The sequence below is a fragment of the Phodopus roborovskii genome, unplaced genomic scaffold (genome assembly GCF_943737965.1).
Source record: "Phodopus roborovskii unplaced genomic scaffold, PHOROB, whole genome shotgun sequence".
Lineage (NCBI taxonomy): Eukaryota > Metazoa > Chordata > Mammalia > Rodentia > Cricetidae > Phodopus > Phodopus roborovskii.
In genome coordinates, this window is record NW_026125751.1 from 155,768 (window position 1) to 176,844 (window position 21,077).

Consider the following 21,077-nt stretch of genomic DNA (forward strand, 5'->3'; position numbering starts at 1 on the left):
TGGAAGGAAGAGATTATTTGAAATATAAAAATAACCAAATAAAAGCAAAAAGAAACCAAAAACACATCAGAATCAAAAAATGATACATTTGTTTTGAATTGGTTTGTCTCTGTTATTTATTTATATGAATTAGAACATGTTATTAGTAATTTTGAGACACTTTTATTATCATATAATCAAGTGTTAGTATTTTTTTCTGTGAATGTTCCTCCTTATATATTTTGTATATTGATATACATATTTTGGTTTCATACAGCCCAAAGAGTCATTGCCACAGAAGTTAAATGAACAATATTTTTTAAACATTAAGTAGACCCTTTCTCCTCTGAAAACACTGACTCCCATGTATTTGGTTTACTAAGCCATAGGGAAGAGGCTATCTTAAATGCCCTTCCCCTATAATGAGATTGATGGCTACCTTATATGCCATCATAGAGCTTTCATCCAGTAGCTGAAGGAAACTTAAGTAGAGATCTACAGCTAAGCACTGAGCCAAATTCTTGGAATTCAGATGTAGGGAGGGAGGAGTCATAAGCAAAGAGGTCAAGACCATCCTGTAGAAACCCACAGAAACAGCTCACCTTAACAAGGGGGAGCTCATGGACCCCAGACTGACAGCTTGGAAACCAGCACAGGATGGAACCAGCCCCCTGCATGTGGATGTCAGTTAGGAGGCCTGGAAATTCTATGGGGCCCCTGGTAATGAAACAGCATTTTATACCTAGTGTACAAATGGACATAGGTTTCCCATTCCCCATAAAGGGATACTCTCTTAGCCTAGAAACATAGGGGGTGCCCTAGACCTTCCTCCAAATGATGTGACAGACTTTGATGATTTCCCCATAGAAGGCCTCACCCTTTCTATGGAGCAGAAGCAGGATGGGATGAGGAGCATGGAAGAATGGGAGCGAGAGGGAATTGGGTTTGATATATATAAAAAAGTGTTTCTATTTTAAAGGAAAAAAAGGAATGTGACCTAGATATTGATGCAAGATCAAGTTTTTGTTATTTGATTCCATGCCATGAACTTTTGGGTCATCTAATGCTATTAAATAGCTCTAATATTGTTGTACACATTCTCACCTGAAGATAAAAGAATGTACAGGCATGAAAAGAAATGGAAGGTCAGTTTTGTGTATTGTGTGAAGACGCACTTTAGAGTTTTATGTAATTCTATCATCCAGTGACCTTAGGAAATACTTCCCAGTAAACTCATATTTTCTGTATTCATAGCGTTTTAATTTAGACAAATGAATACAATGCAAATTTTATCATTTTGCAAATGAAGATGGGTTGTTATCCTGTGGTTTGTATGAGCATATGGCTGTGAAAACGTCATAAATGTTCTCTCAATTCACTGATTCCCAACCACAGCCACTGTTTTCACCACTGGAGACAAATAGACATATATTGAACATGTGAGTGCATCCCATATTGCATTATCTTGGAAGAATTATACCCAGGCAGATTTCACCATTTTTAATGGCACACATTAGGAGGATGTCTTTCATGGGAAAAGTGGAAAATCATCATGCACAGTGGGTGATATTTAAATGTGGCAATATCAAAATTTGAATAGTTTATAGTGAAAAATGTAAAAGAAGTATTAGGGTCAATTAGAGTACTGCCCATGCTTTTGAATCACTAATATTTCAAACCTTTTACACTTAAAGCAATTCAGTGTGTTCTGACCTAAAAGTGAACCACAACTCTCATCTGTAGCTGAAGTAAGAACTTGAGCATCTACACACCAGGCCTGACTCACATGTGAATCACTTTACTGTCCGAGGAGGAGAAGACTGAAACTATGGCTCTGGGTCAAGTTGGCTGCACTTCAGAACATCAGTGGCATTGTGTAGACATAAGAAAGTCATGTTTTTATACCATATATTTTAATTAGATTATGTGGTGATGATCTCTGCAAATTAGCTTTGCAGCATAAAATTTCAACTGTATTTAAATTCATTGCATTATTTTTCACATCCCTGGGCATCTCAGCAGTTGTGGACAGAAATGTTCTGTGATAATGTGGATTTAATTAAGATATATTTACAAAAATTTGAAATAGACTATGAGAAATAAAGAATATTTATATTAATTGATTTTAAAATCTAAATAAAAATTTTAACAATGGCTTACTTCTATCCCCCCCCAAAAAAAATGGAAAACATTTTTAAGTTAAAAAAAAAGAATCCTATAGAAGACACTGGAACCAGAATATAATTTTCTGGGTGGGGATCATAAATTTTTATTTAGAGACTCAGACTTTATACTGTCAGATATATTCTAAGAAAAATAAACTTGCCCCATGTTATTGTAATAAAAAGACATATGCTTAAGTGCTACAAGTTTTTATTTTATGTGTTTGACAGTTTACCTAAAGTGAGGCTTCTACAAAATACCCAATTTGTCTTAATGGTGTTTGCTTTACTTTATTGTGACTATAAGATAGCTGTTTATAGTAATTCTGGTCTCACATCAACTAGATCACTGTATTTAGAATGGCTTTCATGAAAGGTAACACATGAACTATGGACAAAAGACTATTTAGAGTATGGCATTTGCCACAACTGACTAATTTTTATTGATGTCACAATAAGATTTAGAAAGTAATCAGTAATTGTATTTACTTGACTCAATTGTAAAGAAGCAAATATGTATGCCATTAGCATTGTTAAAAATATTTGATTTTCTCTGAAAGATGTTCAAGAAATAAAACCATGTGGAACACAACATCTGCACCACAATTCCACTTCATTCAACTCTCAGAGGATCCAGACCTACAGACTGTTCTCTTTGGTCTATTCTTGTCCATGTACATCTTGGCCCTGTTTGGAAACCTGCTCATCATCCTGACAGTAAGCTCTGACTCCCATCTCCACACACCCATGTACTTCTTCCTCTCCAACCTGTCCATAGTTGATATTGGTTTCATCTCCACCACTGTTCCAAGGCTGATTGTGGACATACAAACTCACTGTCCAGTCATCTCCTATGTGAGCTGCCTGACACAGATGTCACTGTTTATAATTTTTGGATGTATGGACAGCATGCTTCTGGCTGTGATGGCATATGACAGGTTTGTGGCCATCTGCCACCCCCTGTATTATCAGGTCATTATGAATCCCAGTCACTGTGGTGTCTTAATTCTAGGGTCTTTTCTCCTTAGCCTTGTGGATTTACTTTTGCATTATGTGGCAGTATTAAATTTTTCCAACTGTGAGGATTATGCTGAAATTTCCAACTTCTTCTGTGACCCCTCTGAGCTACTTAAACTGGTCTGTTTTGATACTTTTACTAGTAATGTAGTCAGATACTGTATGGGCACTCTCTTTGGATTATGTCCTATTTCAGGAATCATTTTCTCTTACTTTAAAATAGTTTCCTCCATCATGGGGTCATCACCATCAAGGGGGAGGCAGAAAACCTTCTCCACCTGTGGGTCTCATTTGTCCATTGTTTGTCTGTTTTATGGAACAGCACTAGGTGTGTACTTCAGCTCCTCTCTGTCACATTCTCCAAGAAGTAATGCAGTGGCCTCAGTGATGTACACTGTGGTCACACCTATGCTGAATCCCTTCATCTACAGCCTGAGGAACAAGGACATTAAAACTGCCTTAAAGAACATTCTTAGCAGCGTATTGTAATCATTGACATTTATGTATCTACATGTTAACTGTACCTGTAAATCCTAGTTAATGTCTCACATTATTACTGATACTTCACAGAACTGCATGGTATAATGTTGGTCACTGGGGTTGTATGTATGGTGTATGGGTAGATGTAAAGGTGCACAAAGATTTGAAGTTGTAGAGAAGAAACTTCTAGGGATGACTGGTGCATATTGTTGAACAACCTTTTACAATATGAATGTAATCAACACCTAAAAGCTATGCTCAGGAGCCAATTAAAGGTGCTGCTGAAATTGTGTTCTAGAAATGACAGAGAACCAGGACTGCCTGAACAGGAACTGAAGAAGGAAGACAAACCGACATGCTAATGTGGAAAGGGGAAGCTCAGTGCCCTCATCCTTAGATAGAGAAGAGATTCTGAGAGCAGGAGACATATCAACAGTTAGAGAAAAAGGCAATGAATTTGAAAGCAAGCAACGGTGGTTACCTGTGAAGTAGGGAGGCAGATACTGTTGGATTTACATTATACTCTCATTTTAAAGATATTTAAGCAAAATCAATTAAAATTTTAACAATACCCATAGAAGGGTGACACTTATCAGCTCCAGATAATATGTGTGGTACCTGCTACTGGGTTTACATATGACAAACATTATGTACATTTCTTGATTATTTTTTTTTCAAATTAAGTCCTAATGTAGCTGTCAGTATAGTGAGCAAATTAAAGTTCCTGGATAAGGATTGTCATGAATTAAAACCCACTCGTGAAGCATGAGATGGCTACAGTTCATAGTGCTCTTGTTCTTTTCACAATGTCCAGGAAGCTGCAACAAGTCACTGTATAACATAAAACAAATGGAGAAGAATATAAGATTGATTCTGTGTGACTTATTTGAGGGAGGATTGATGGAATTAAAAATACACACATAGAGAGCATCCTGGTCCTTCCTCAGCCCAAGGAGGGAGCCCACCTTCAGATGGCCTGTTCAGAGCATCCTGAGGACTGAGGACTGCATGCAAGGGGGTCCCTGTCCCTGAGGACTGGCCTTCCTAGAGTCTTCCTGCATACTGGTTCCATCTCCAACCACGGTAGGAGATATGTTTGGGCCTGTTTTCTGCCTGCTTTCCTGGGCCCTGCTTGGAGCCTCCTAAGGCCTGGGGCCTGTGATCACATGAAGAGCCCGTCCAGGGGGACCAATGTGTTCCAGAGTCTACCAGTGTCCTAGTTCCAACTCTGCCCAAGGAAGGAACCCATCTTCTGGTGCCCTTCTCAGAGCCTCCTAAGGACTGGAGACTGGGTACAAACAGGGAAGCCTGTTCAGGTGAACCGGACTGCCCAGAGTCTGCCAGCTTCCTGGTCCGGCCTCTGCCCACAGAGGGAGCCCACCTTCCAGTGCCCTGCTAGGAGCCTCCTGAGGACTGGGGACTGCATGCAGGGGGGACCTTCCGAGGACTGGCCTTCCCAAATTCTGCCAGCTTCCTGGTCCTGCCTCCACTTACAGAAGGAGTCTGCCTTGCTGTGCCCTGCTCCAAGTCTTCTGAGGACTGGGGACTGTACACAGGGTAACCTGTACCAGCAGACCAGCCCATCTGGAGCCTGCCGGCACCCTAGTCCCATCTCCAGACACGAGGAAAGCTGTATTGGACCTGCTTGCACCCATCAGAAGATAACCTTGGTTCTGTACCCACGAGGAGAGGGAGAGACTTGACGGATATTTAACTTTTTGTTAATAACTTATTTACATTTTAAGACCCATTAGTATATGTAGCTCTTATTTAGTATAGTTCAAATTTTATAACTATGTCTTAGTTAAATCCACATTATCACAGATCATTTTTGTTCACAACTGCTGAGATGTCCAGTGATGTGAACAATAATGAGACATCAATAAACACAGTTGAAATTTTATGCTAATTTTGGGGATCATCACCACATGATCTCAGTAAAATATCTGGTATGAAAACATATGTTTTGAGTAAGGCTAGCCTTCCCAGAGTCTGCTAGTTTCCTGGTTCCGCATCAGCCCTCAGTAGTAGATAAGCTTGGGCCTCTTTCTGGCCTTCCTTCTGAGGCCCTGCTCGGAGCCTCCTAAGGCCTGGAGCCCCCTCCCCCACACCCACACCCCCCCCCCCACACACAGCCCATCCAAGCGGATCAGCCTCTCCAGAGTCTGTTAGAGTCCTGGTTCTGTCTCCACTCATGGAAGGAGCCTGCCTTCCTGCCTTCCTGTGCCCTCCTCAGAGCTTTGCTAGGACTTTGAACTGTGCACAGGGTAACCTGTCCCAGCAGACCAGCTCATCCAGTCTGCCAGCGCCTTAGTCCCACCTCTACCAAGGAGAGCCATCGAAGTATTGGACCTGCTTGCACCTACCAGAAGAGAACCTTGGTCCAGTACTCATCAGGAGTGGAAGAGACCCCACTGGTACCTACTGGAAGAAGGCATGGGTAGAAGATAGTATAAGAACACACTCAAGAACAAAAAACAAAACAAAACAAAACAATATGACACCCCCAAGAGTCTAGGGACTCCATACCAGCAAGACTTGAACATTCCAACACAGATGAAGCAGAAGAGAATGACCCTAAAAACAAGTTCATGAAGATGATAGAGATCCCAAAATAGAAAATTAAAAAATCCTTTAAAGAAATGGAAGAAAAAACAAACCAAAAAATGCAAGAAGTCAAAAAATCTCTTAAAGAAAGCCAAGAAAAACCAATTAAGCAGATGAAGGAAACAATTCACAGTCCATGACCTGAAAACTGAAATAGAGGCAATAAAGAAAACACAAACTGAGGTATTGCTAGAAATAGAAAATCTGGGTAAACAATCAGGAACTACAGATTCAAGCATAACCACCAGAATACAAGAGATGGAAGAGATAATCTCAGACACTGAAGATACACTAGGGGAAATAGATGCATCGACCAAAGAATATCTTAAGTTTCACAAATCCCTAACACAAAATATGCAGGAAATATGGGACACCGTGAAAAGGCCAAACCTAAGAATAATAGGTGTAGAAGAAGGTGAAGAATCCCAACTCAAAGGTGCAGAAAATATATTCAACAAAATCATAGAGGAAAACTTTCCCAATCTAAAGAAAGACATGCCAATGAAAGTACAAGAAGCTTACAGAACACCAAATAGAGAGAAACACACGAAGAAGTCCCCTTGCCACATAATATTCAAAACACCAAACATACAGAAAAAGGAAAGAATATTAACAACTAGACTAATTCCTATTTTCCTGAGGAACTGCCATAATGATTTCAAAAGTGGCTGTGTGAGTTTGCACTCCCACCAGCAGTGGGATTTCTCCACATCCTCTCTAGCATACACTGTCTTTGATGTTTTTGGTTTTAGCTATCATGACAGGAGTAAGATGGTATCTCAGAATTGTGTTGATTTGCATTTCTCTGATGGCTAAGGACGTTGAGCACTGTCTTAAGTGTCTTCAGCCATTTTAGATTACTCCATTGAGAATTCTCTATTTAGTTTCATACCCCACTTTTTAATTGGATTATTTGGTGTTTTGGTAACTAGTTTCTTGAGTTCTTTGTATATTTTGGAAATCATCACTCTGACAGATGTGGGGTTGGTGAATTTTTTTTCCCATTCTGTGGGCTGCCATTTTGTTAAGATTTTCCCACTTTACCTATGAAAGACAAATACCAAAATATTTTATCTTGGATCAATTTCTAGGCCACATTCCTGAATAGAATGAAAATTCAAAGGAAACCAAATATGTGGAGTTTTCCTTCCAGAGATTTCTGTAGAGCTGCATTAGTTGATAAGTGTTGATTAATCTGTTTTTTTCATGGAATATCTTGTTTTCTCCATTTATAGTGATAGAAAGCTTTGCTGGGTATAGTAGTCTGGGCTGGCATCCATGGTCCCTTAGTATTGGTAGAATATCTATCCAGGACCTTCTTGCCTTCAGAGTTTCCATGGAGAAGTCCGGTGTATTTCTGATAGGTTTGCCTTCGTATGTTACTTGGCCTTTTTCCTTTGCTGCTCTTAATATTCTTTCTTTATTCTGTATGTCTGATGTTTTGAATATTCTATGGCAAGGGGGCTTTTTTTGTGGTTCTATAAACTTCTTGTACTTTCATTGGCATGTCTTTCTTTAAGTTGGGAAATTTTTCTTCTATGATTTTGTTGAATATATTTTCAACATGACAGATTTTGATGATTCCACCTGGAAGGCATCACCCTCCCTGTGGAGTAGAGGAGGGAATGGGATGGGAAGAGAGTTGGAGGGAATGGAAGGGAGGGAGAGGGAACTGGGATTGATATGTAAAATAAGAAATACATATATATGTATGTATGTATGTATGTATGTATGTATGTATGTCCTCCATCATGGGACCATGATCATCAATTGGGAAGCACAAAAACTTCTCTACATGTGGGTCTAATTTGTCCATTATTTTCCTGTTTTATGGAACAAGGACATTAAAATTGCCTTAAGGAAGATTCTGAGCAGAAGATTCTAATCATTGACATTCTTTATAAATTCATCATATATCTATATATTAACTGTATTTGTAAACCCCAGTTCATGTTTCACATATTGTCACTAACTGATATTTCATAATGCCGATGAAGAAGTAGAGGTTGTATATATGGTGTGTGTATAATATTAAGAGTACACAAAAATCTGAAGTTGCAGAGATGCAGCACATTGCTGAACAACCCCTTACAATATGAGTGTAATCAACAGCTGAACACTATGTACAGGAGCTAATTTAATGGGGCCATTCTGCTGAAACTGTGTTTTAGAAATGACAGAGAACCAGGATTGACAATCAGACTGACTGAAAAGGATCTGAATAAGGAAGATATGAATAGATATGCTATTGTGGAAGAGGAAATATCAGTAGGCGTCATTGTTACACAAAAAAAGGAATATTCTAAATCCATAAATAATTGTTTATTGATTTGATAAATTTTAATATATTATTTTGTTCTGTAATTTCTTTAGATGAATCAATTTTTTCTTAAAGTTATTTTTAAAAATTTCATTTTACATTCCAAAGAAAGTTCTCCCTCCCCTGTCCTCCCCCCTTGCCTTTCCCCACCCCAGATCCACTCCCAACATCAAAGGACCCTATGAGGAGGTGTCTAAGTTTGACACATTAAGTTGGAGCAGGACTAACCTCTCCCCACTGTGTTAAGGCTGAGCATGATATACCCTCATAGGAAATGTGCTCCCACAAGCTAGTTCATGCACCAGGGATAGATACTGGTCCTACAACTAGGGATCCCTCAGATGGACCAAGTTACACAACTGTCTCCCACACAAGAAGGGACTAGTTTGTCCCACAAGGATGACCCTATCTAAGACTTGTAGTAGTAGTGGTGAGGAGGCCTTAAATGGCCTTCCCTGTAATCAGATTGGTGAATACCCCAACTATCATCATAGAGACCTCATACAGTAATTGATGGAACCAGATGCAGAGATCCACAACCACCAGGGCGAACTCTGGTTCACCAAGTAAGGGATTTTGAGAGCAGGAGATATATCAGCAGTCAGAGAAAAAGTCAATGAATTTGAAAGAGAGCAAGGGTGGGTGCATGGAAGTATGGAGGGAGATGAGAACTGCTGGATTTACATTATAATCTCATTTTAAAACTGTTTAAGCAAAATAATTAAAGTTTTAACAATACCAATAGAAGGGTGGCACTTATCACCTCCAGTTAATATGGTGGGGTTCATGTTAATGGGTTTACTTATGATATAGTTATTAATCTTATTTGATTTTTTCCAAATTAAGTCATGATGTGAGCTGTCAAAATAATGAACCTGTTATTTGAAGTGAGAGAATTAAAATTTATGGAATATGATTGACATGAATTAAAATCTACTAATGAAGAATAAGATGGCTGGAGTTCAAAATGCTCTTGTCCCTCTCAGTTTCTGAAGTCTTCAACAGGTTTAAAGGTTTTTGTGTTCACAGAGTCCACAAACCTGTAACAATACTGTCTCTGGCTACCCTATGGGGCTTTAATTATTCTAAGTAGAAGAAACTATAATATTGTCTGGTAACATGTTAGGGTAAACTTAAGTACTTCCTATTTTTATTTGACTAAAAAGAGTTTTTTCTTAAATAGGGAAGAATTTATTTTGAGTGTTTTTATTTTAAAAAATAAAATTGCTGTATTTCACCATGATCCTGGGCTTATTTTATATAATATGAACTTCTTTCAAATAATGTGACATTGAATGCCAATAATTAGCTTTGCACAGAAACATATAAGAAATTAAACAGCAAAGAGACTCTCTGATCCTGTCTGCAGTGGAACAGGCATATAGATCTCTTATAGCCTCCCTCAGGACCACATTTATTTGTCTTATCCTTAAGTTCCAAAAACATTCCCTGGAAATCTACCAGCCACATAGTCAGTCCATGGAATCAGCAGGTGGGCATCTTCAGTCTTCCTCCTGTCCTTTAATTCCAGTCTACCATCCTATTCCCCATCCTGTACCAGACTGCCTGTTGTGGCCTCTATTTCTAGACCCACATTCTCAAGGGTCTAGGCAGATCCTATTGGCATTCCTTGCTTTCCTCCTACCCGTGGACCACTGTAAACTCTCCCTTATAGTTCACATGAAATCCTAATTATCAGTCCCCAATACCCAAAATCACATTTTAGCCAGAATCCCCAGTGGCCACATATGTATCTCAGAAGCATTTCCTGCCAGCAACCTAAACCACTACAATCTTCTAAGAACCAGTGAAAGAAACTGAAACCAAAGAACAAAACTCTTACCCAACAAAGACAAGATTAGATATCTATTGTGGAGGTTCTTTGTCTCAGCTGGTCCTGGTGCCCTTGGGCCATAAAAAGCACATAGATGCTCTATTAATTATGAAACTCTTGGGGTAGCTCTGTCTTAACTATTAATCCATTTCTATCAATCTATGTTTTGCCATGAGTCTGTGGCTTACCCAGTAATGCCCTAGCATGTTGTGACTTCTTCGGCAGCATGACAACTCTGTGGTGGGCTCCCTCTGCCTACGTTTCCTGTCTGTTTTCCTGCCTCCTTAGCCAATAGTGTTTTATTCATAACCAATAAGAGAAACATATATACAGAAGGACATCCCCCATCAGATAGCAGCCTCTAATATGACAATCATCCTAAGCCAAGATGCCTACATACCAGTGTAAATATATAATCAATAATGGACAGAACAATATTTACTCTCTAGTACATAGTGAAGCAATGCAATAGGTCCTCCCTGAGTAATGAAATAAAGGTGAAGCACAGGACAAAGACTTCAAAATAACATTTTTATATATTTGAGTTGGTTAGAGAAGATATAAATTAATGCATTCGTGGAATATAATAAACAGTGGGATACAATGAAGAAAACAGTTCAAGACATGAAAATAGTATTGATAAAGAAAATCTAAACTAGACTAAGAAGCAACTATAGATACAAATTTCACCAAGAAAATAGAAGAGATGGAAGAGAACATCTAAGTCTTTGAAGACAGAAAGGAAAAAAAAAAAAAAAAAAAGGTATCCTAGGCAAAGAAAATATGCAGAAATTCTGGGACACTGAAAATATCTAATTTAAGAATAATAGGAAGAGAGGTAAAAGAAGTAACCCAAGTCAAGGGTACAGAAAATAATTTCAACAAAACCATAAAAGACAATTTCCAAAACATAAAGAAGTTCATATGAAAGTACTAGAAGCATATCAGAACACCAAACAGACATGAGAAATGAAATTCCCCATAACACCCAATAATCAAAACATTGAAAATACAGAAAAAGAAAGAAAATAAAGCTACAAGGAAAAAGATGAATTAGCACAAAGGAAGAAGACTAATTAGAAAAACTTCTAATGAAGACTCTGAAATGAAGAAGGGATGGGTAGAAAGTTCTACAAACTCTAAGAGACCACAGATGCCACCCAGACCACTACATCCAGTAAAATTTTAAATAAGAGATGGAGAAAGACATTCTATGATGTAACCAAATTTAATAATTATAAATCTTCCTCTGCCACCCCAGCCCCAGCAAAACAGGTGGACATTGCACCCACCTCTAGTAGATTCCCACTGCTCTGGTGCAGACCCCAGCAGCAAGCCAGCATCTGAGAGTCCTGTGGGTTGATCACACCACTGCTGCTCCTACCCACTGGACTCTGTTTGCAAAAGACCCACTCGGCCACCCCCATACACCTACTACACCATCCTCCCCTTGGCCAACCATGCCCAGCAACATCAGCAGCCCCTATAGGTACAAACACCACTTACACAAGTTACTCTTATGAACAAAAGACTAAAATAATTATTTCTATAAGATGTACAGTCCTGGGGGCTCTGACTCTTGGTGTAGACCAGGCTTAGCTTTCCTGCCAACTCTCTCAGCTTTTTTTTTTTCAGTCCATCTCCATTCCTTTGTGCCAATTTTGATTGCTACAAACATTTTATACCAGTGATCACACTGGTGGGACTCAGGTGGGCAATTTTCACTATCTTTCCTGTCTGCCATTACCCTGTTCCAGTCTTACAGTCCTGTAGTAGTCTGTTTGCAGGAGCCCCCCCCCCAATCCTTACCTCCTGGGGACTCTGCTACTTGCTGCAGACCCAGCTAGATCTTTCCTGATGACCCTCTCAGCCTTACCTTTACTCCATCTTCACTCCTTTCTGTGAGCCACCAATTCCTACAAACATATTCTACAAGAGTCCCCAGTGGCTACACTGGTCTGGGACTCAGGTCCAGTTCTCCCTGTTTTTCCTGTCCTTCATTATGCTTTCTCCAGGCTTTCCTAATCCTGTAGCAGCATTTGCAGAAGCCCCCATCCCAATCAAACCCCATTCACTTGAAACTCCAGGTTTTGTTACAGAACCAAAGTTCCCCCTTAACCTCTGTCTTTCTACATTTATTATTTATCTTACTGCAGCCTCTTTGCAGTAGTCTCTCCTTCTGTCTCACCTACATTTTCTGTGGACTCTGCCTCTTGTGTGGATAGATCTTCCTAACTCTTTCCCACCACCTTATTAGCCTTTCCTTCTTGCCCATCTCTATTCCTTCCTGCTAGTGCCCTATCCTCAGAAGTATTCTTTACCAGAGACCCCAGAGGCACCATACTTGCTTAGAATCCAGGTGGATTAACAGCAATCAAAGAATGGAACACCCATTTACCAAGGACAAGACCAGACATCAACACCAAGGAACATCTCATGCATCATAGTTCCAGATGCTTCGACCACAGTGCAATGACACAAACATGAACCCAAGGCAACAAGCCTCCAACAGAAGCCAGCAACCCTCCTTCTGTATGCCTTGAGAAATACAATATAGCTGAAGGACAATACAAAAACTTTTTAAAATAGTAATTATGAATATATTCAAGGATCTTATGGAGGATATGAATAAAGAAGATATTAAAAATGAAGTCTGAAAAGAACGAGAATCAAATAAAAAAATCAAGGTATAAAAGTAAAATTTAGCCATTAATTTATTAATTTATTTTGGGATCACTGAGGTTTTATTTTGCATGTAGAACCACTGAGATGAGGTCTTGCCTGTGGCCACAGTAGAGATTACACTGGAGATATAAGGGCTCCAGACACTAGCTGGGAATTGAGGTGACAAGAACAATGATTTGTACCAATCACATTTGTACAAAGCTGGGGTTTCCTGAAGAGCTCCAGGTGGTCAGGTGTGGTTTTACATATCTAAGGTAATTGTTTTATTTGAACAGCTAGCACTGGGCTGGCCGTGAGCCATCTCAAAGATACCAGGGACAAGGTCTAAGCAGTTGATTGCCCCAGGGATTTCCAGCTCATGCCTTACTTTTCCAAGGGATTCCTGAAGTTCTTGCTGGCAAACTTCCCATCCCTGTCCATTTCTTACTTGAGTCTAAGTACCTGATTGTACTTGGCTGGGTGCTCAGATCAGCAAGGGGCAACAGTCGTGATCTGCCCAGTGCAGTACCCCGCAACCACATCAGCAGTGAAAAGTACCCAAACGGGACATACATACATACATACATACATACATACATATAAAATTTTTCTTATTGTACATATCAATCCCAGTTCTCTCTCCCTCCCACCCTTCCATGCCCTCTAATCCCCCCTCCCATCCCATTCCCTACCCACCTCACAGGGAGGGTGAGGCATCATTTGGAGTAGGAACTAGGCCCTCCCTCCTATCTCTAGGTTAAGGGAATATCTATCCCTCCACAGGGAATATGCTCCCAAAGTCCTTTCTTGTACCAGAAATACATCCTAGTTTCACTATCAGAGGTCCCTTAGACTGCCCAGGCCTTCTAACTGAGACCCATGTTCAGGGGATCTGAGTCAGTCCAATTGAGCTCTTCCTTGTTCAGGTCAGCTGTCTCTGTGGGTTTCTGTAGCCTGATCTTGACCCCTTTTGCTTATCACTCCTCCCTCTCTGAAGCTGGATTCCAGGAGTTCAGCTTAGTGGTTAGCTGTGGGTGTCTGTTTCTGTTCCCATTAGCTACTAGCAAATAAGTTAGTCATCAATCTCATTCTCAGGGAAGGACATTTAAGGTAGCCTCTCCACTATTGCTCAGATTGTTAGTTGGGGTCCTCCTTGTAGGTCTCTGGACATTTCTCTAATGTCAGTTTTCTCTTCAAACCTATAATGGCATCTCTTTTCTTGCTCTCATCTATTTGTCCCCTGACTCAATCTTCCTAGTCCCACATGTTCTCCTCTCCTCCCCTTCTCTTCCTCCTGACTCCTTCTCCACTCACTGCTTGATATACCCACAGTTGGACCGGGCCACTTACACTCATGTAGAGACTCAGTCCCAGTGCTAATGTGGTTTACTTCCAGGGGGAGGCAGGCATAGAACTTATCTGTCATAGCTTTGGCAATCCACTTAGGTTTGGTTACCTTGAGATCATCCCTAACCACCTGCAGGACTGTGCTTCCTAGTTGTCCTGCTGAAAGGGGTTTTCAATGGATAAAACTGGATTCTCTGGGGTGAAGGACTTTACAGGTCAGCCAAGTGTTTATGACTGATGTAGTTATTGGAGTTATAAGAGACTTGAAGTCCAGGTCACATTTGCTGGACCTGAAAAATTCAGAGGCAGCTGTATCCATGCCAAATACACCCTGGCCAGTGTCCCTGGCCTTTGCTATCGCAGCCTTCAGCAGCCCCAAGTCTTCTTTGTTTCCAGGGTTGTTAGGCACAAATCTGTCTTCATCATTCATATTGGTGGTTTCCTTCCATTATCTCTTCTTGATGACATTCTGCAGGTTGTGGCAACCTCTGCTCCAGTGACATGGCTTCCCAGAAACTGGATGCCCCAGGGTGTCAGGATCCTAAACTCATGCATGGCTAACTTGTTGCCAACATGAGAACCTCTCCAGGGTTGCCAGTGAAGTCAGTGATGTCAGGGTACAGGGACACACCCTTTTCTATAGCACCAGATTTATAGACATCCAGGGAAACTTCCTTTCTGTCATTTGCACCAAATTTAGATTTATTTTCAGTGCCATCCACCTCAATTATCAGTTTTTATTTCTTACCGTGTTCCACAACATTCAGTTTCTTTCTACCTAGAGCAGATGCAATAGTGTTATTGATGCTCAAGACCCTTGAGACCCCTTCCCTAGTAGCACATGTTATCATTGTCACAGAGTTCTAGGGCCTTATATGTGTCAGTGAAGGCACTGTTGGTCACAGAAGTTTGGAAGAGACCTTTTGTGGTGCAGAGATCAACTTCAACAGTGGGATTTGCTGAAAGTCAAGGATTTCTCTAGCATGAATCTTGAGAACAGATATGGTGAATTTCTGGCCTTTGGATTTTCACATAGGAAAGAAACATGTTTCTGCAGACACAGAAGAAGACATCCAGTAGAGTTTAAGAATAATAAAAATGGAGTCCACCCTACTTCGGAGACTTCTCGGAGCAACTCTGAACAAAGGAGACCTGACTATCCACACGGGACCACCCATAATTTCCACCAGCTTGGTCTCTGACCCTGCCTCCAGTCCACTGCTGGAGTCCCGGGCCCCTCCCAGAGATCCGCCTATCTCTGCGGGTCCACTCTGAGTTCCTATGGGCAAGATCCTTGACCCCCAAATCCTGGCTCTGCCAAAGAACGAGGTCTCAGCTGGAGAGCCCCAGTTTCCAGTGAGATCCGACTATCCTGCAAAACCTTCTCAAGTTCCAGCTCAGCCCTTGTCCTCTTCCACCGGCTATTGGCCAAAGTTGAAGGACAAGTTACTGGGGAAAAGGATTTCTATTTTTGTTTCCACAGAAAATGAAAAGATGTGGATTCCTTCCAGACTAATGTGGTTTGATCACGCCAGACCACCTGAAACAGAGTACAAGGTGATCCTGCATTCAAAACAGCTGGACAAAGCATCCCTACAGACTACAGCCAGGATTTCTGAATCTTCTTCAAATCCCCCATGACAGCAACCCTTACCAGCAGGAAGTATTTTGGAAAGAACGACGCCCAAATTCCCAAATATTGTGTATAAATGTTTGTTTTCATTTAATTGGACCTTGTTATATAAAATAAAATAATAAAAAAAGAATAATAAAATGAATAATTAAAGAGAACCCAAACTGAAAATTTAGAACATCAAAGAAATCTCATAGCTAACTTCTTGAGAACATTCAACATCTCTTTTGCTTCCTCCATTAACCAGGAATTCCTTATAGATTGTAATACTGTGGACCAGTATGAGTAATAACCAGCTCTGTGCATTGAGTTTCTAAGTTTATATAAGGGTAATTAGATAGCCTGTCCCTGATGGTCACTAACTTGTTCTCTGTAATCCAGGACTATATATCCCTGTTTGCTCTTCCTACAGTGTTCTGCATCAGGAACCTCTTCTATTATATTCACTTCAGGATTCAAGAGTGAACTTCAGCCTTTACCAGGAAATAAGCAAGGGAGGTTCATCATATCTACCACCCTTCATCATAGCCATACAGTCCCACAGTTTAGTCATGTAAGTTTAGAGGGAATTGAGGATGAAGAAGAGAGTCCAAGGTTTATTACTTTTTCCTAATCACACTAACTAAGATAATTTGGGTAGCATGATGGTATAATAACCATAATAAAAATTTGAGCCTCTCTGCGATGATATTATTCAAATTCTCATTGAACTATCCCCAGTGCCTTTTCCCCACACTCCTATAATCAATGACAGTAGAAAATAAGCACAACTTAGCTGTTTCCTAGCCAAAGTAAAGTACTGTAGCTAGCTTAGTAGGGTGATTCTGTAATTATACTTTTGAAGAAAGCTACTATGTGTATAACTAGTAAGGTCTTCCCTGATTGGAAAATCTGAGTTTCATCTGAATAGTTCTTCCAAATTCCAAAATTATGAGCATATGCATAATTTTTATTTTAAGATAAAGAGAGTGGTCAGATATAAAGGGATGAAGTCTTGTGTAAATTACTTTGCCTGATCAGAAGTCAAAATGATCTGTTCCATAAACAGACATTGCATTGTTCTAAAATAAATAAATAAATAAATAAATAAATAAATAAATAAATAAAAATAGGCTCATGTCTTCTTTCCTTCCTGGTTTCTGGATCCTGTTTAATGGAATTTCTACTTCTGTTGTGGTGAAGGGCAGGTAGCATATCTGAGGTGTATTTGGAACAGTCTGAGAACATTGAAACAATAATTCATCTTAGCCTTTTCTAGTTCCCTTGTTTTATATTATTTTCTTTGTACTTTGAAATATGGTCTTGTCTTGTTCCCTGCAGGATTTCTGTGTACCTGCACTCACTTGACCTCACCCTCTGAGTTCTGGGTTCCATGATATATAAAGGCTCCTATCTCTCATTCTGATGTCAGCATCACCCATCATTCTGAGGCTCAACCACTAAGTTGTCAATGAGGAAATGAGGTCAGATCCCGACATCATCTGTAGTTTGGAAACACAAAAACTCAAAAATATATGTGCTTTTAAGACTTACGGATATCTTCCTTTGACTGTATGGTTAATAAACTCATGAAGACATACATATATGCATGGGATGATGAATGGACACTGAAGCCATGAATGTGAAGTAGAGTGGGATGAGTTATATCACTTTGAGAGGTGAAATGGAAGGAAGACATTTTGTTACTATATTATACTTTGAAACATAAAAATAACCAAATAAAAAGTAAAACCAAATCAAAACAAACCACTCCAGAATCAAAGAATGACATATTTGTTTTGAATTATTTTGTCTCTGATATTTATTTATATTTATTTACATGAAGTAGGCCATCTTATTAGTAATTTAAGACACATTAACTATCATATGACCAAGTTTTAGTAAGTATTTTTCTATGAACCTCCATACTTATCCAAGTACCTTTTGTAAATTGATATAACTTACTATCTCTAAGTTTCATATTTTGGTTTCATAGGAACTAAGGAGTCACTGCCACAGATATGAAATGAGAAATATATGTTTTAAACATTAAGTAGACCCTTTCTCCTCTCAAAACATTCACTTAAACATGTTAGGTTTCCTTTGCATTTTCATTCCATTCGGGAATGTGACCTAGAAATTGTTGCAAGATCTTTTTATTTTTTTGTTGTTTGATTCTTTGTCATAGACTTTTGGGTCATCCAATGGTATTAAATAGCTGCACTGTTGGGTTATTAAAATTTGTTGTACATATTCTCACCTGAAGATAAAAGTCAATCTTTTGTATTGTGTGAATTGCATAATTCTATGGTCCAGTGCCCTTTGGAAATACTCCCCTGTAAACACTCATTTTCTGTATTCATAGGATTTTTAATTTGGACAAAGAAACACAATGCACTTTTTATCATTTTCCAAATAGAGATACATTGTTATCTTGTGGTTTTTATGAGCATGTGGTTATAGGAAAAGTTGTAAATGTTCTTTCAGTTGACTGATTCCCAACAATGCCTTCATCTTTACCATTGGAGACAAATAGAAATATATTGAACATGTGAGTGCATCCCATATTGCATTAGTGTAACTAGATATAGTTCACCATTTTTAATGACAGATATCAGGAGGATGTCTTTCATGGGTAAAGTGGGAAAAATCATCATGCAAAATGTATGACATTTGTATGTGATAATATAAAAATTCCAATAATTTATAGTATAAAACATAGAAGGGGTATTAGGATCTATTAGAGTATTGCTCATGTTCTTGCATCACTAATATTTTCTGTATGTAAAACCTTTTACATTTTGAGCAATGCAGTGTATTCTAATATAAAAGTGAACCAGAAATTTCTCTGTAGCTGAAGTAAGAACATGGACATCTATGCACAAGGCCTGACTCACATGGGAATCACTTTACTGCCTGAGGAGGAGGGATCTGAACTAGGGCTCTGTGTCAACCTGGACTGCAGTTCAGAAAAATCAGTGGTATTGTGTAGACATGAAAATCATGTTTTTGTACCAGATAGTTTACTTAGATTTTGTGATGTTCTGTACATTAGCTTTGGAGCATAAAATTTCAACTGCATTTGATTACATTTCATTATTTTCATATCACTGGACATTACAGCAGTTGTGGTCAGAAATTTTCTGTGATAATGTGGATTTAACTAAGACATATTTACAACAGAAATAGGGAATGCATATATTAATTGGTTTTTAAAATCTAAGTAAGTTTTTAACAAAGACTTACTTAAATACTCAAACAAAAGTAGAGAACATTTTTTAAGTCAAAGAAAAAAATAAAACTATAAAGAATTTGGAACCTGAAAATATTTTTCTGGGTAGGAATAATAAATTATTATTTAGAGACTCAGACTTCACTCTGTCAGATATATTCTAAGAAAAATAAACTTGCCTCATGTTATTGTAGTAAAAAGACCTATGTTTAAGTGGTTCAAGTTTCAGTTTTGTTTTGTTTTTTGTTTTTTTTTTTGATTGACAGTTTTCCTAAAGTAAGGCTACTACAAAATACACATTTTGTCGTAAAGGTGATTGCTTTATGTTACTGTGACTAGAGGTCAGCTGTTTTACAGTAATTATGGCCTCACATCATCTAGATTACTGTATTCAATATGGCTCTCATATCAGGTAACACATGAGCTAAGAACAAAAGACTAGAGTATGGCATTTGCCATAACTGAATAATTATTATCGATGTTAGAGTAACCTTGAGAAAATAACCAATATTTGTACTTACTTGACTCAAATTGTAAAGTAGGTCTACATGCATGCTGGTACCAATGTTAATATTTGATTTCCTCTGAAAGATGTTCAAAAAAATAAAAGACAGAATACAGCGTCTGCACCAGAATTCCACTTCATTCAACTCTCAGAGGAACCAGACCTACAGACTGTTCTTTTTGGCTTATTCTTGTCCATGTACATCTTGGCCCTGTTTGGAAACTTGCTCGTCATCCTGACAGTAAGCTCAGACTCCCATCTCCACACACCCACGTACTTTTTCCTCTCCAACTTGTCCATGGCTGATATTGGTTTCATCGCCACCACTGTTCCAAGGGTGATTTTAGACATCCAAACTCAGTTCCCAGTCATCTCCTATGTGGCCTGCCTGACACAGATGTCGCTGCTATAATTTTTGGATATACAGATAACATGCTTCTGGCTATGATGGCTTATGACAGGTTTATGGCCATCTGGTACTCTCTGTATATTATCAGGTCATTATTAATCCCAGTCACTGTGGTATCTTACTTCTAGGGTCTTCTCTCCTTACTGTTACACTATGTGGCAGTTTTAAATTTTTCCAACTGTGAGGATTATATTGAAATTTCCAACTTCTTCTGTGGCCCTTCTGTAGTTCTTAAAGTTGCCAATTTTGATACTTTCACAAATATCATAGTCAGATTCTGTATGGGCACTATCGTTGGGTTACTTCCTATTTCAGGAATCATATTCTATTACTTTAAAATAGTTTCCTCCATCATGCCGTCATCATCATCAAGTGGGAAGCACAAAACCATCTCCACCTGTGGGTCTCATTTGTCCATCATTTGCTGTTTTATGGAACAGGACTAGAAGTGTACTTCAGTTCCTCTCTGTCACTTTCCCCAAGAAGTAATGCAGTGGCCTCAGTGATGTACACTGTGGTCACACCTATGCTGAATCCTTTCATCTGCAGCCTGAGGAACAAGGACATTAAAACTGCCTTAAGGAAGATTTTTAGCAGAGCATTCTAATCATCGATGTTCTTTATAAATTCATCATATATCTATATATTATCTGTACATGTAAATCCCAGTTAATGTCTCACACATTATCACCAACTGATACTTCACAATATTGTAAGATACAGTGGTGGTTATTGAAGTTGTATGTATGGTGGATGGGAAATTTTATAAATACACAAAAATTTGAGTTTGGAGAGATGATACTTTTCTAGGGATGAATGGTGAACATTGTTGAACAATATTTTATAGCATCAGTATAATGAACAACCAAAAGCTACCCACAGGGGTCATTTGAATGGGGCCAGTCTGCT

General features: G+C 39.0%; 1 protein-coding gene and 2 pseudogenes across 1 annotated transcript; 2 read left to right on the forward strand and 1 right to left on the reverse strand.

Moving 5' to 3' along the window:
- Positions 1 to 2,720: 2,720 nt before the first annotated feature.
- On the forward strand, positions 2,721 to 3,647 carry LOC127217587 (olfactory receptor 7E24-like). The gene has a single exon (XM_051178575.1). It carries the CDS (start codon positions 2,721 to 2,723, stop codon positions 3,645 to 3,647), a length of 927 nt encoding a protein of 308 aa, XP_051034532.1.
- Positions 3,648 to 13,447: 9,800 nt separating this feature from the next.
- LOC127217598 (alpha-enolase-like) lies at positions 13,448 to 17,613 on the reverse strand (annotated as a pseudogene).
- A 2,342-nt stretch (positions 17,614 to 19,955) lies between these two features.
- LOC127217588 (olfactory receptor 18-like) lies at positions 19,956 to 20,775 on the forward strand (annotated as a pseudogene).
- Positions 20,776 to 21,077: the final 302 nt, after the last annotated feature.